Source organism: Filicampus tigris, chromosome 13 (genome assembly GCF_054856515.1).
Source record: "Filicampus tigris isolate MCC_2025a chromosome 13, RoL_Ftig_1.0, whole genome shotgun sequence".
Lineage (NCBI taxonomy): Eukaryota > Metazoa > Chordata > Actinopteri > Syngnathiformes > Syngnathidae > Filicampus > Filicampus tigris.
In genome coordinates, this window is record NC_141229.1 from 20,935,490 (window position 1) to 20,951,151 (window position 15,662).

A 15,662-nucleotide genomic window follows, 5' to 3' on the forward strand; every position below is an offset into this window, starting at 1 on the left:
ATGGCTCTAGTTTTATCACGTCTCAGTATGATGAAAAGAAAGGGAGGACACAAATGTGAGAGGGCGAGGCAGGAGGACAGTTTATGGGATTTTAATGAAATGAAATGAAATACAATTGACCGGATGCTTGGCGTGGTGACGAGGCATGGCTTGGTGAGGTGACGAGGTTCGGATTGACGCTGTTATGAGGCTTGCCGTGCGAGACCTGGTTTGGTGTGGTGTGGTGACGAGGCTTGACTTGACAAGAGGTAAGTCAATTCAAAAACAATTGCAATGACAAACAAGGCCGACAACTAGGTGAACAGTGACTACACGACAATGACCCAACAAGGACTAAACAAAAACTAGCAACTTAAATACAAGCATACTGACGAGACAACGAGAAACACCTGGACAAGAGACACAAGATAGGAGGGAGCTGATTGGCCAACGCTAGGGAGTGGAAGGCACACAGGTGGACACAATAATCATGACGAGACAGACACAGAACACTGAGCAAAACATGAAACTATAGAAAGCCCAAAACCAAAACAAACCAAACATGACAAGTTTTAATAAATGATTGATTTCATGTGATAATACTCATTCTTATTGGAACTCTTAAAGTATGTTCCCTGTAAAAGAAAGTGAGTCAGGTGAATTTACAGAATACAGTACATGTATGTGGACGTCATGGCGCATGGTCAGTCAGGATGGTACTATCTCTGGCTCAATTTGAGCCCGGAAAAAACCTGCTAACATTAAGAACTTAATTACCGTATTTTCCGGACTATAAACCGCTATTTTAATTTTTTATTTTTATTTTATGGTTTTGAACCATGCGGCTTGTAGTCCGGTGCAGCTATTCTGGGGATTTTTCTTCCACCGCTGGGGGTGCTCTCACTGGAATTACATTCGCCATTAACAGGATGTGACTACAGGTGGAGTACTACCCCGGTTTGGTTTGTGGTTTTGAATTTTGGATCTGTGGTTGGTTCTGTGTTGTGTATATATTATACAATTTCCGTCAGTGTTAACATGACTTAGTTGATCAACGTTAAATAATTGTAAATGATCTTTAAAACACCAGAATTTATATAACCATCTAATAATATGTTACTGCAGTTGCATCCAGATTTAAGGTCAATAAGAAATACATCTACCAGTACATCGCAGAGAGCAGGAATGGTGTGATGGGCACTGCCAACTTGAAGAATGGACCTAAAGTTAGTTGTCAGGTAAAACCTTTTACTACGTACATTTGTTTTTTAACTATTTTTTTACTATGTTAAATGTTCTAATCTCACCTTTGTCTGTGTTTCTTCTACTGACTCATTCTCCACCCATCCATTTTCTCCCGCTTATCCGCGGGTTTATCCCCCCGTTTGCCGCGCATATCACATGATGGATCAATGATATAATGACGGGAGCTTGGTATAAGTCGGTGTCGAGAGATATTCACCTAGGTCAGGGGTCTTCAATCCTGTTCCTCGAGGTCCGCTGTCCTGCGACATAGACAATGACTATCTTAAGGCACCAACTCTGGTCGCCCCCCCCTCAACAATGGAGGCACAGCATACTTGGAGTCAGTGTTCTCTGCCGCCCCTGGGACATGGTCAAAGTTGCCAGAGGTCGGAGTTGATGCTTCTTCTTACAGGGGACTCCACCAGTCATTTCCAGCAGACCTTCACAATATGTTTGGATCTACTAGGTCAGACCGACATCTTCCCTCACCATCGGAGCCAACACATCAGCAGCTGATGGATGGTTGACAGCTCCAGCCCTCTCTTCACCCGAGTGTCCAAGACATGTCACAAGCCTCAACTCAACTTCATTTATCCATTATCCAATCCGCTAATACTCATAAGGGTCGCAGGCGTGCTGGAACCTATCCCAGCTGTCTTTGGGCAGTAGGCAGGGTACACCCTGAACTGGTTGCCAGCCAATTGCAGGGCACACAGAGACAAACAAACATTCGCACTCACAACCACACCTAGGGGCTAATTTAGAGTGCCCACTTAACCTACCATGCACGTCTTTGGAATGTGGGAGGAAACCAGAGTACCCGGAAAAAACCCACGCAGGCACGGGAAGAACAAGCAAAGTCGACACAGGAAGGCTGGGGCCGGATTCGAATCCCCAACCTCAACACTGAGGCGGACGTGCTAACTAATCGATCACTGTGCCGCAAACATAAATCGTATAGCTGATAATTTGTCTGTTATTTTGCTGGTCAAAGTTGGTTATTCTCCACTATAACGCGGTCCCAACCAGCCTTATGTTACAAGTACAATATTACTCAATCACTTATTTGGTATTTTATGTCTACTTGTCTGTCATGATAGCTAAGTAATTAGCATGGCTTTTCTCTCCCTGTCCTTGATTCATGATAATAATACTAGTCAGAAGTGTATCTTATTCGCTGACGAGCACAGAAGTCAAATAACAAAGCATCACTCAGGTTCTGGTAAGTGAGGCTGTTCATTCATAGTCTCACTATCATTGCCCATTTGAGCATTCAGGTGCAAAAGGGTGTCCCCTGCAGAAATACTTTCCAGTATCCCAAGGACTCCAAATAAGGGTCAATACTCTGAGCTGCTGTTTAATGCATAGATAAAGACAGCAGTCGGGACCCATCCTCCCACACTAAGGCGAAGGGAGGCTATACTGTACTCTCATCTATGGGGGTAAACCTCACATGTGGGCATGAACCATGGGGCAATAAATGTGCTCACATCTGCTCGCGCCTCTCATCGGAGGCTGTTTCAGAGAGTCCAACCCTCCTCAAGAAGAATCATACCAGGGCTGAAGCTGTGTGTTGATGCGAGCTTGACCCTATCTATTGGGAACCTCTCAACCTCGCAACTCCACCTCCCCCATGACAAGAATAGTTCCTAGGATTATTGGAACAAACAAACACCTCAAGCACAGTATGGCTCAGGCAGGAGTGACTCATTCGCTGCTCTGTATATTTAGGTAGAGATTGAAGTCCCTCAGATTTGTGGATTCGTCATGCACACTATGGATTGCACTATCAGTGAGGTGTCTGCCATTGATCCTGAGGGCCAGCCAGTGTACAGACAGTCCACTGGCTCAGGTGCCTTCCAGGCAGCCATGCAAAGGTGAGAAAAAATGGAGGTCCGTGTGATTAGAGTAGCAAGTTATTAATTTCCTACAAGATTACCATTTATAATAACCTAAATACAAACCTGCATATACTACCGAGGGATGTATGAAAAGTTTTAAGCATCAGAAAAACTAGATGAGATCAGGGATTTTTGATCATTTATTTTTCAACATAGTCCCCCCTCAAGAGCTGAACACTTGCTCCAATGGCGCTGAAGCACTTTTATCCAAGTGCAGAAGAACGGTTTTGTTTGGGACTCAAGAAACCCCTCACCTGCAACTATGACATCATCATCATTGGCAAAATGGCAACCAGCCAAGGCTTTTTTCATTTGGGGGGAAAAGATGGAAGTCAGAGGAGACCAGGCAGGGGCGGAGCCAGAACGTGGCTAATGGGTGGGCCTGGAAAAATCAGGGTGGGCCTGAATATTTCTCTCACGTTGCACAATCCTCCTGTCCCAACACATCGTATATTCAAATAAAATGAAAAACTGAATAATATGAAGTTCAGATCTTCCTTAGACAACCACAATTATGCCATTCTTAAGATTCAATTAAATAAAATAAAAAACACAAAAACACAATGAAACACAAATTCAAAAATAATTTAATAATAATCGACAAAAAAATTTAAAGTATATATATATATATATATATATATATATTTATATATCCATCCATTATCTATACCGCTTATCCTCACAAGGGTCGCGGGGCGTGCTGGAGCCTATCCCAGCTGTCTTTGGGCAGTAGGCGGGGGACACCCTGAATTGGTTGCCAGCCAATCGCAGGGCACACAAAGACAAACATCCGTACTCACAATCACACCTAGGGGCAATTTAGAGAGTCTAATCAACTTACCATGCATGTTTTTGGAATGTGGGAGGAAACCGGAGTACCCGGAAAAAACCCACGCATGCACAGGGAGAACATGCAAATTCCGCACAGGGAGGCTGGGGCTGGGATCGAACCCACGACCTCTGAACTGTGAGGCGGCCGTGCTAACCAGTCGACCACCGTGCCACCCACGTGCAGACGTGCTAAGCAGTCGAGCACTGTGAGGCGGACGTGCTAAGCAGTCGAGCACCGTGCCGCCCGTGTATATATATATATATATATATATATATATATATATATATATATATATATATATATATATATATATATATTTAGTTTATTTTTTATTTATTTTTTCTGTGCACACCCAGGCCCGCCCATGGCTCCGCCCCTGAGACCAGTTGTTGCAAATAAGGTGAATGGGGAACAAGTTTGAATTTGCACAAATTTCTGTTTTCTCAATTTTTCAAAAATCTGCAAAAAATATAAGAAGCATGTTAGAATCTTAACATTTACAAATGGTTGAACTTTCAAAAAAATCATAGGTTTGACCATGCATCAACACTTCTTATACACGATGTTTCAAACTTTTCATACACACCTTAAATGTGCATCGCCCTCCAATAGTTGTACATTATCTAGGGTAGTTACAATTAGCTAAAAATATGTACATTGAGCTTGCTTATTTTGTCGCATGAAAAACATACAGCTTTCATTAGATAATAATTTCTTTAGGTACATGTTAAATATAGATGCCATCGTTATTGCTATAGTCCACAACCATATGGCATATCACATTTTTCCAATATCGTGAAGCCCTAATACACAGAGTGCAGTACAGTCGGTCACTTCAGAATGCACAAAAGAGTCCCTAACGTTTATTGAATTAAATTATGGAACATCAGTATCCTTTCAGTACTATCCTGTCATGTCCTTTAGTTCATGTAAGTGAATGAATGAGTGCATTTGTAAACGTGTCATAGAAATGTCAGTAGCTTAATAGTAAAAAAAAAATCTTTACAAAATTTGACACAATGAACTGTATATGTCTCACTGTTGTCACTGTCACTAGAAACCCTCTGAAGTTCTCAGTGCAGCACATCACCAGTGTTCAGCTGTACCCCGAGCCAAATGAACCTGTTCACATTGTCAATGTAAAGAGAGGAATCATCTCTGCTCTAATAGTTCCAACCACGGATGAAGAGGAAAGAAGCTTCCAGGTTTCTATCTTGTCAAGAAATGCCCAATTACTTAAGAAATGCTAAAAAATTTTCTCCTTTCAGAGCACATTACATGGCCAGTGTTTAACTGAATTTTTGGTCAACACAAAAAAGGATATTGGAGTAGATGTGACCCTATCAAGAGATCTGTCACAGTGCGACCAGTTCTACAACCGGGAAATGACAAAGAGTCCTCTCGCATTTCTGCAAAAGCTGGTGAGAACACAATAGATGCCCACTGAGACTGAATTGAGACCAACCGATACCAATACCAATGTAGGATTAGTAATTCAACAAAAGTTCAACATGTGTGACATGGGTGTGTGTTGAGATTAATTTAGTAATTTCAATAAAAACTAGCACAAGCCCAGCAACAAATGAGTGAGTAACAAGCAGTGCAGTTAACTTCATCATACAGATAGAGAGCGAGTGAGTGGCTGACTGGCAGAGTGGAAGGGTGAGTGGAAAAACACTGGGAGAGCGCACCAGTGACTAGTAGTGTAGAACTGTGACAAAGTGACTGTAACTGGGAATTACAACAAGGCCGAAAATTAACATTTAAATATTTCTTCTCTTTGATTTTTCTTTAGGTTCTTTGACAAAACGTGGATAAAGTATACACGATGTTCAGTTGTTCCAATTTTTAGCATCCAATGCCAATATTGACCTAGTTTTGAACCCAGATGAAATATCACAATATTCAAATTTCTTAAAGGCGCAATATACAATGTTGAAGCTGCTAGCGAAATTTGAAATAGCCTGACTTTATCCCACTCCCATTTGCGTCTGTGGCCAACGCAACACCCCTCACAAATGCGGATGCGTCAAACGTGCACTGTGCACAAGCCGACGTTAGCCAAGGTGGCTAGTTGGCTTATTCATGTTGGAAAGTTGCCAAAGACAAAATGTTACCGGTTTGATGTTGTATTATTTGGAATGTACAATCAATTAAAAGTAGAATAGAGGTGATTATCTTACCTGACGACAACATTGAGAATAACGTAGTGGTGGTGGTTTTCCCAGCCCAATGATGCAGCGATCTACAAAGTCAACACTGCATATGTTTACCCTTGCCTTAAGGTCTGTCCAATTCCTTCGGAACTTTTGTTCAACAGTTAAAAACTCTCAGCGAGATGGCATGATTTGTCGTGCCCTGAGAAGTTCAGAAACTATTAAAGGCATAAGATGGGGGCCAGAGTGGGATGAAGTCATACAGTTTCAACACGTGACAAAAAGAGTTTTTTTTTTTTAAACACTGCAAACTCTACCTTTAATATCTAGTGCCTATCATCTCTAAATATTAACACTAATGTCGCCCTGAGAGCCATCCAGGTAGTTTGCTGTTGTACAGTTATAATGGAAGCTCTTATTGTCATGGGAGGTATGGATGAGGACCCAAATGCAGGGAAGCAGGGAGGCAAGGCAGGTGTGCTCTCCCAAAAATATTTCATTAGAAAAACACAAAAGTAAAAGAAGGAATTTTGGAAGAATCAAAACAAAAATAAATGAACAATGCCCAAAATACAAAGTAACAAACCAAAACCGGGAATAACAGACATGACGCTGAGAAAACAGGACTCACGGCAACAGGAAACAAGACGTGACTAGGACAATGAACCGACAAGGACTGAAAGAAAGCAGATAACTAAATAACAAGCCAACTGACGAGACAACAACAAACATCTGGACAAGTCACAAGTGGCTGAAGGAGAAGAATGGAGGCACGAGGGACCAGGTTGACGAGCACAGGGGGACACAAAAACCTAACGACAGACGCACGGGACACAAGGACGGAAGGAAAACCAAAATCAACAAAAACACAGATCATAACACGCATGGCGTTGATTTATATGTTATGATGAATTTTGGTTTCCAGCAGAGACCCTTGTCCAAGCTCATTTCAAGCAAGCAAGACTGCGACTACCAGTTTGATAAGAAAGAAAAGCACATCATAACTGCTATGTGCAAAGAAAAACACATCTACCTTCCCTTCTCCACTAAGTAAGCCATCCTTTGAATATATCTTATATTTACTTTTGTCTATTCTGTTTATGCATTATTCTTCAAGCATAATTCATTTGTCTTGCAGGGACAATGGAATAGCGTCCGTGGTAACCCAGGAGCTCAGCTTTCACACTTGCAAAGCGATCAGCAACAGAGTATTTGGTAAATTTCAACTACCTTCTTAGTCTGAGTCTTCTGATTGTGATTATTATTATTATTATTATGTTTTCAAGGGAAATGCAAAACTTGTGAAATAACAATAAATACCGGTATTTATTGGTGCAGACGTTGACCCCAGCCACAAAAAGCCACTCTACTTTGAAAATCCAGAAGATAAATCGCCATTCCAGACAAAAGATGCTGCTCTGAGCACCCTGAGTGATCTCCAGTCTTTGACAGGCTCTGACCATGGTGAAAAGAGGACTAGCCTTTTCTATAAACTAGTGTCTACCCTACGTAACCTGAGGAATGAGACTGTGAACAAGATGGTCACTGAGATGCTGCGTTCATCTCCATGGCTTACCTGGCAGGCCTTGCTTCAGTGTGGAACCCCTGAGTGCACCAGTGCTATCTTTCAGGCCATCAGGACCCTGGATGGGCCGCCAATCGTGGCTGATGCCCTGGTCTATGGGATGAGCCTCCAGGAACAGCCTGATGCGGCACGGGTCCGAGATATGCTCAGCATGGCTCAGTATAAACAGAGCAAAGCCATCATGTATGCTCTTGGCAACACAGTAAAGAAGTAAGAATAACAATTATCCACCCATTTTCTATTCCCTATCAGGATCGTTGTAATGTCTGGAGCCAATCCCAGGGCAAATGGTAGATTACTTTATTCGACACCTGTAAACTGCTATTTGACTGTGAACGGGACATTAATTAGGTCAACTATACTGTATGTCACTATACTGTATAAAATTAAACATAAATCACAACACTACCAATACATATGCTACTGCCATGATGACTGTACTACCACAAAAGTGACCGTTTTAATGACAATTGTTGTACACCTCAAAAACAAAACTGTATCTACTTTATAATGGCCACAGGTTCCATCAAGGGAAGCTAACCACTGAGGTGATGGCTGTGTCAGAGTTCATGCGGTCACTATTAAATGACTGCTCAGGAGAAATGAAGGCTGATTTTGACAACATTCCACCTGACCCTGAAGAAATGTCCTTCCTTGTATTGAGGGTATGGATGATCAAACCTGTCCTATGCAGTTTATAGTTGGGCCTGACTGATATGGATTTTTTGAATTAATTCCGACCCCCAATAAATAAATGAATAATTTCATACACGTGTGTGTATATATAGTATACTATCTATCTCTCTATCTATCTATCTATCTATCTATCTATCTATCTATCTATCTATCTATCTATCTATCTATCTATCTATCTATCTATCTATCTATCTATCTATCTATCTATCTATCTATCTATCTATCTATCTATCTATCTATCCATCCGTCCGTCCGTCCGTCCGTCCGTCCGTCCGTCCGTCCGTCCGTCCGTCCGTCCGTCTATCTATTCATGCGCGCACACACACACACTCACACACACTTACAGACATCGTGTCTTAATGGCCATATGAGAGGATTAATTCACACAGAAAATCATTCTGTCAAGCCATAGCATGTACTGTTTCTGAGAAAGTAAGCTTATATTGGTGTTTAATAAGCAAAACTCCGGCCAGTTTGTATTATTTTGAAAAGGCCTATCAGCTGATATAATCGTCCAGCCAATTAATCGGTCGGGTCCAATTTTGTAGGCTTGGATTCTGCACAAGTATTTGATGTCCTCTGAGTTGATGTTTGTTGCTTTTTGTTCACCAGGTTGTGGGAGTCATGGGTCAAGCTATGCAAGCTGTCAGCCCTGATCTAATTTCCTCCATTATGAATTGTGTCAAAAGAAGTGACATTTCATTATCAAACAAAAAAGCAGCTATTCAAGCTTTTAGGCAGATGAACATTAATGATGAGGTATAGTGATCTATTTCATGTGGTATTAAAAGGTGGTCATAACAAATATTTTTCATTCTATACATGAAGTAGATTTATATATTCAAAAATAAACATTTGTTTCTATTTACTGGCATAGTAACAGAAAATGTATCTTTTTTTCACGGGCAGATCAAAGGCTTCATCAAGGAGGTGTATCTAGATCCTCAAGGTCATGTTGAAATACGTATTGCAGCCTACCTGATTCTGATGAAGAACCCAGACCAAGCTCTTGTGACGGACATACTGACCAACATAGATGTCATGGAGGATGATCAACTCAAGAACTTTGTGTTTTCCCACCTAAGAAATATCCAAAACTCTAATGCGCCACAGATGCAGCAGTGAGTATTGACAAGAAGTCTTATTCATGTAATTTCACAGAGCTGTGTCATAATATGGTTCACATTGTAGGCCAGATTCATTTCCAGTGAGTGTTGGACCCCTGCCAAGGCTGCCCCTTTGTCACTGATTCTGTTCATAACCTTTTGGAACCGCTGGGGGGGTTGGGGGTGTCTCATTGTGTCACCTCAGTATTACATCTCTATTTGTAAATGATGTGGATCTTGCTTCACCAAGCCACAATCACAACTCTTGCTGGGGCGGTTCCCCATCCAAGTGTGAAGAGGCTAGGATTGAGAAGTAGCACTTCCACGTCTAAGACCATGGTCCTCTGTTAGAAAAGAGTGGAGTACCTCTCTAGGTTGGGGGTGAGATACTTCCCCAAGAGGAAGAGTTTGGATATCTTTGTCTTGTTCATGAGTGAGGAAAAAATGTAAGATCGACAGGCAGATCGGGGCATTGTCTGAAAATATGACAGAATAGATTGGGAAAAGTGTGGAAGAAGAACAGGTGGTTTACTTTTTGGAGACAAATTCTGTTGACTGCAATTTTACTGAAGCATGCCACCCTCTCCAACACCCATCTACCAGCTGTCATCCTCAGATTGGTATGATTGGTCAGATTGGTTGCTCGAAGTTTGTAGATGGAAGCGCAAATGGAAGCTCATTTAAAATGATAGGTTGACCGGCCTATAGGCGATTACTATTTGTACTTTGCCGGACAAAGTGGCGGATGGACGGACGGTAGAAGGGTACCCCGTCAGTATGCGGAAGGCGATAAACAGACCGGGAAATTTGAGTAAAATACCCTCCTCTGATATCTACAATATGCAAGATCTCCCTGTCACTTTTCAAAGTTTCTTTGCCTTTTCGTCTGACTTTCATAAGTACCCAACTAAGCAAGTTCACAATTTTCATTTACTTTCCAGCTTCATTCCCTCTTTGCAGTGTTTGTAAATTGTGCTAAATAAACAAACAAACAATAGGAGGCCTTACTGCACGTTATACAGGTATAACACAACAAATTCAAACAGATTCCCAATGTATGATTTAGGGCTGGACCGATAATTCAATATCAATATGTATCGCGATTGACACGTGATCTATGTCGAATGGAAAATACCTTTGAAAAAATGTTGGATTAGAAAAAATGATAAAACAAACCCGATCGCGGCATGGTGCGTGATGTAGGCAAGCGAGCATTGCCTCCAAACACAAAGAAGTTAAACAAACATAAAAGAAGTTGTGTATCAAAAATACTGCTTTGGGGTAGCACCTAATGCAAATAATCATTTACAATGCACTGGTGGAGGAGAACTGCACATTACGCTACATAACGATGTACACAAAAACAGTTACTGTTTTTTTTTTAAATAGGTTTAAAACAAAATCCATAATTATCAATATTGACTTATTGACTGATATGAAACAATTGGGATTGTGACAGTTTTCCAGACAGATCGCCCAGCGCACATTATATTTAAAATAGAGTTTATTTCTCCTTTATATTCTCCTTTATATTGACCAGTTTATTTCACTCTTTCATAGTTTTGTTGACCTCTTATTAAAGGCTAAGTATTATGTTAAGATAAAATAACCTAAATTCAGTTTTCTCTGGGTCATTATTTTCAATAGTTAAAAAAAAAATCAATATACAGTACAGTATATCGATATCGACCAATATGAAACACTTACATCGTGATATACTTTTCAGTCATATTGTCCAGCCCCAGTATGATCCTATAGGATGCAAGCAATTTGTAGCTGAAGAAGCAAATAAAAAAGCACAAAAGTTAGCTCTGAAAAACACCTTACTCCAAAGGCGCATGTATAACATAAGTAACTGATGACTGGTAGTGGCAGACTGTAAGGCTTCAATTGTACTGTAGTAATGTTTGATTTTCATTTGGTTTATGTTGGCGCCCTCTAGTGGTCAAACTTGATACATGTCAGCTTGCCTTGAGTGTTCAGTGATGACCAGGATTGGCTCTAGGCAGGGGCAAGAGGCGGCCTGGCCCCCTCAAATAAATGTTGTGCCCCCCCCCCCCCCAACTAAATCCCCCAAAATATATTACACATATTTTGATTACTACTGCCCGAAGACTGCTGGGATAGGCTCCAGCACTCCCTTGTGAGGACAAGCGGAATAGATAATGGATGGATGGATGGATGGATGGATGGATGATTGGATATTTTGATTATCTAATGCCTCTCTCCTCCGCTCCACTTCTTACTGTCTTGCCTCCTCAAATACAAAATATCTCACGTTGTTTCGCGTGTCATGTTTCTCGACTCCCCTTTTCACTCTGCTCAGAGTATCGGCCCGCTGCTGGCTCGCTCTGCGGGATGGCTGTCTGCAGTGGGCTGAGACCCAACTTTTAATCACCCTCCAGTATGCAAATGAGCCAGTCTTGTCAGTTAGGTAAAATGTACTGAAGCACAATGCCCCCTCAAGATTTGTGGCTGCCCCCTCATACATGCCTGTCTAGACCCGGCCTTGGTGACAACTGAAGAACAATGTGTCTGGCGAAGTCTTGGCCCACATAAGGTTGTACGTCACTGTAAAGTCTGGTAAAATGTCAACTATTTGCAGCTTTATAATGAAATTACTCATGTGAACAAACATATCATCGGTCAACTGTCCGTCTAGCTCAGAGGTGGGCAACTCAGGTCCTCGAGGGCCGGTATCTTGGATGTTTTATGTTTCCCTGCTCCAACACACCTGATTCAAATGATTAGGATCATCATCCAGCTTCCACAGAGTTTGCTGGTGAGCTGAACTGCCCACTCCCGGAGCTAGTATAGCAGCCCACATGTCTCGTGAGGACAGAACAGATGCCTTTTAGTTATTGACAATGTAATATAATTAATGCCTATCATGAGATAAAATGAACCATTAAGATGAATTTAACATTTAAGAACTATACAGGTTTATGATTTCTGTCCTCTACCTTTTTGTGAACAAAAAGCAGCTTTGGCTCAAAAGTAAAATACACCAGAGCAAATACAGAAGGCTTTGCAGTGTTTCAAAATACTACATAGTACATGTAAAAGACAAATACATGGAATGTAAATTCCTGATAATTTCCTCATTTATTTTGCTAAAGGTACAAGGAATATATTGAACTGGCCTTGCAAGCTCGACGGTTAAACACTGATGAGATCATTGACGGCAAGTCACGCAACTACAAGATTGAATCTCCCATGGGATCAATAAGCGGAAACATCATCTTTGATGCCACAGATACTATACCCAAGGAGGTTATGTTGGAAACAACTCTAAAAGTTTTTAACTACAACTATGACATCTTTGAGGTATTTTTTCAGGGGTATTTTTATGGTGTGGTAAAGCACTCCCTTAAAAAAAACATCCCTTCTTCAAGTTGTGTGTTGAGGGAACAGGATTACAACCAACCGTTGAGGCTCTTTTTGGAGAAAACGGCTTCTTCCCAGATTCCATCTCCAGAGTTATGTATTGGGCAGGTGATCAATCCCAGATGATCAAAGACGTTTTGCACAGAATGGCACTTAATAAAGAAGGAATTAGGAGACAGGTGACTTTTTTTATGCATTATTTTTATGCAACTTCATCAATCTGACATTTTCCATGAATGTCGAAGAGCTGACGTATACACTTGGACTCTTTATAGGCTTCACAGGCACTTCTAAATGACATCGCAAAGAGTGTCCAGAAGCTCATGAAGGATGTGCGTTCTTCACCGACCCCTGAAGCCACAGCCTATCTTAAGTTTCTTGGAAACGAGATGTATGTGAAGACCAGCGAAATAAGAAAGATGGCAGAAACTCAACTCTTCATGCACTTCAATGTGTTCTTCCAAGTTATACCTCCTCAGGTTAGATTATTTACTAACATTGCAAAGTGGTGGTTGAGGGACGAAATGAGATCAAACAACAAAAACATTTTGCCTTTCTAGATCACATTTGATTTACACATGGCAGAACTATATTTTTAAAATAAATCACAAGTAGGTTATGTTGATATTAACTGCACGGTTTCATGTAAAGTAAATTCGGGTTTGGTGAGTCAGTTAGCATGCACTAAAATGCCTTTCTCCCATGTGTTGGTGACATAAATGCAACTATTAACTAGTCTATATAACTATACAAGTCTACGGTAATTGCTAGTCAATGTCTGTGTAAGAGGCTGTTCTTAACGTGATCATAATAAGATTAACAAAAAATATTTTTTACATTGCAAAAGCATTTTGGGACTTCTAATGTAACCTTTAATTGGATGCAATGTTACGTTTATTTAGGACAACTGTACTTTTTGCGAAATCAAACAACAACCATTTATTTTTATAGCCATAAAGTTCCATCCATCTATTCTCTGTGCCGCTGATCCTCACTATGTTGTGCTGGAGCCTATCCCAGCTGATTTAGGGCAAGAGGCGAGCCAAATTATTTTTTTTTAACCCATTAAAGTAGAAATCAACCCAAACAAATTTTTTTTTCAAAATGATGTTCCCAGCACTCCCACTAGTTGAAACAAGGCATTCTGATAAATATTGCGTTTGTGGAACAAGAGTTAATCCACAGTTTTTAGCCATCTCAGGGGGCGGCCATTTTGTCACTTCTGCCAACTAAAAAAGACATCACAACTGCTCAGGGCTCAGGTAACGACCAATCACGGCTCAGCTTCAGAAAACAGGTCAGGCGCAGCCGCAGAGAGCCGCACGGGCCAATCTCAGCGGTCCACCAACTGTTCCTCATTCATTTATCTGACACAATTTACATTCAAATATACCCACAACAGACACTCGAGCAGCGAGTAATCATCTTTTTAGTCAATCAAGTCATTGCGAGAGCGCAATAAATGTGACATCTGTAAAAAAACAAAAAAAGTCTGCTTTCGTGGTTATAAAACCAAGCGGAGCTTGAGCAACAAGTCGCCCGATCGTGTGTGTGCGCGGACGCGCGTGTGTGTGCATGCGTGTGTGTGCATGTATGTGTGTGTGTTTGAAAGGGCTGGGGGGCTGATTGTGTGAGTTGAATCCAATGCTTGTTTCAATTGAAGGGGAAGTCAACCCAAACATATTTTCTTCCAGAATATGTTATATGCAGGCCCCCTAGTTAAAACAAGGCGTTCTGATTAATATTTTGTTTGTGGAATATGAGTTAAGTTGTCAAATCCATCCATTTTTGACCAACTCATGGTCGGCCATTTAATGACTTCTGTCGACTGAAAATTACATCACAGATGCCCTGAGGGCTCAAATAACGACCAATCATGGCTCAGTTTCAGAAAACAGGTGAGCTGTGATTGGTCGTTACCTGAGCCCTGAGCATCTGTGATGTCATTTTCAGTCGAAAGATGTGACAAAATGGTCGCCCCCTGTGATGACTAAAAACAGGTGGATTAACTCTTATTCCACAAACGCAATATTTATCAGAATGCCTTGTTTCAACCAGTTGGCTTGCATGGAGCATATTCTTAAAAAATAATATGTTTGGGTTGACTTCACTTTAATAGTAAAAAGTATTTGCATAAGAAAATCAATCCTCTTATTCACGGTAAGGGTATTAAAATTCAAGAAAATAATCGGACAGAAAAATCAAGAGATTTTTTTACAATAAATAAAATATGCGATTAACTAAGAGTTAACTATGAAAAAATGCGATTAACTACGATAAAATTTTAATCGATTGACAGCACGGACCCTCCGGCCCGGTCGGATGCCCATTTTTGGAGCGGAGGGGTGGGGGGTGAGAAATTTTTAAAAATGGCTGGACTAAGCATGGCCGGAAGTGGATTTTAGTCTGGCCCACTAATCGACCCTCATGCGTGTGAAGTGCTCGCGAGGCAGCCAAATTTCATCTCAGCCTACTCGGTGAAATGTTTCTTTTTAGGCTTCTTTCAAAACAACTTCTGTCCGGGAGTATATTCAAGCTGCGCGCAGCACTCAAGTATGACACTGGCACATCATGCACTTCCCTACTTCCGGAAATACGCCGTAGCAAATCTGCTGTGTAGTGGTTTGCTGGCATGCTTTTACTTTGAAGGCCGGGAAGTGTGAAGGAAGTGTGGAAAATAAGTAACTTGTTGAATGCTTGCAGACTTGTCGTCTGTTGGACCCAAATAATTATACAATATGACAAAACCAACCCCAGGGCTCATAATGGAAGTAA

General features: G+C 41.1%; 1 protein-coding gene across 9 annotated transcripts in view; it reads left to right on the forward strand.

Annotated features, from left to right (window-relative positions):
* Positions 1–15,662, forward strand: part of apoba (apolipoprotein Ba) — a 60,651-nt gene that overhangs the window by 11,870 nt on the left and 33,119 nt on the right. For 6 of the 9 annotated variants that reach the window (XM_086049177.1, XM_086049175.1, XM_086049172.1 and 3 more), the window contains 13 exons: positions 1,105–1,217; positions 2,956–3,101; positions 5,015–5,162; positions 5,226–5,378; positions 7,039–7,163; positions 7,252–7,328; positions 7,452–7,908; positions 8,219–8,363; positions 9,007–9,153; positions 9,304–9,515; positions 12,620–12,827; positions 12,896–13,066; positions 13,163–13,366. In XM_086049177.1, coding sequence (XP_085905303.1) covers positions 1,173–1,217; positions 2,956–3,101; positions 5,015–5,162; positions 5,226–5,378; positions 7,039–7,163; positions 7,252–7,328; positions 7,452–7,908; positions 8,219–8,363; positions 9,007–9,153; positions 9,304–9,515; positions 12,620–12,827; positions 12,896–13,066; positions 13,163–13,366 — 2,238 coding nt within the window. In that variant the 5' untranslated portion in view covers positions 1,105–1,172. Of the gene's footprint in view, positions 1–150; positions 249–1,104; positions 1,218–2,955; positions 3,102–5,014; positions 5,163–5,225; positions 5,379–7,038; positions 7,164–7,251; positions 7,329–7,451; positions 7,909–8,218; positions 8,364–9,006; positions 9,154–9,303; positions 9,516–12,619; positions 12,828–12,895; positions 13,067–13,162; positions 13,367–15,662 lie in introns of those variants that run through there. The other 3 variants (XM_086049174.1, XM_086049173.1, XM_086049176.1) reach the window with 3 other exon arrangements.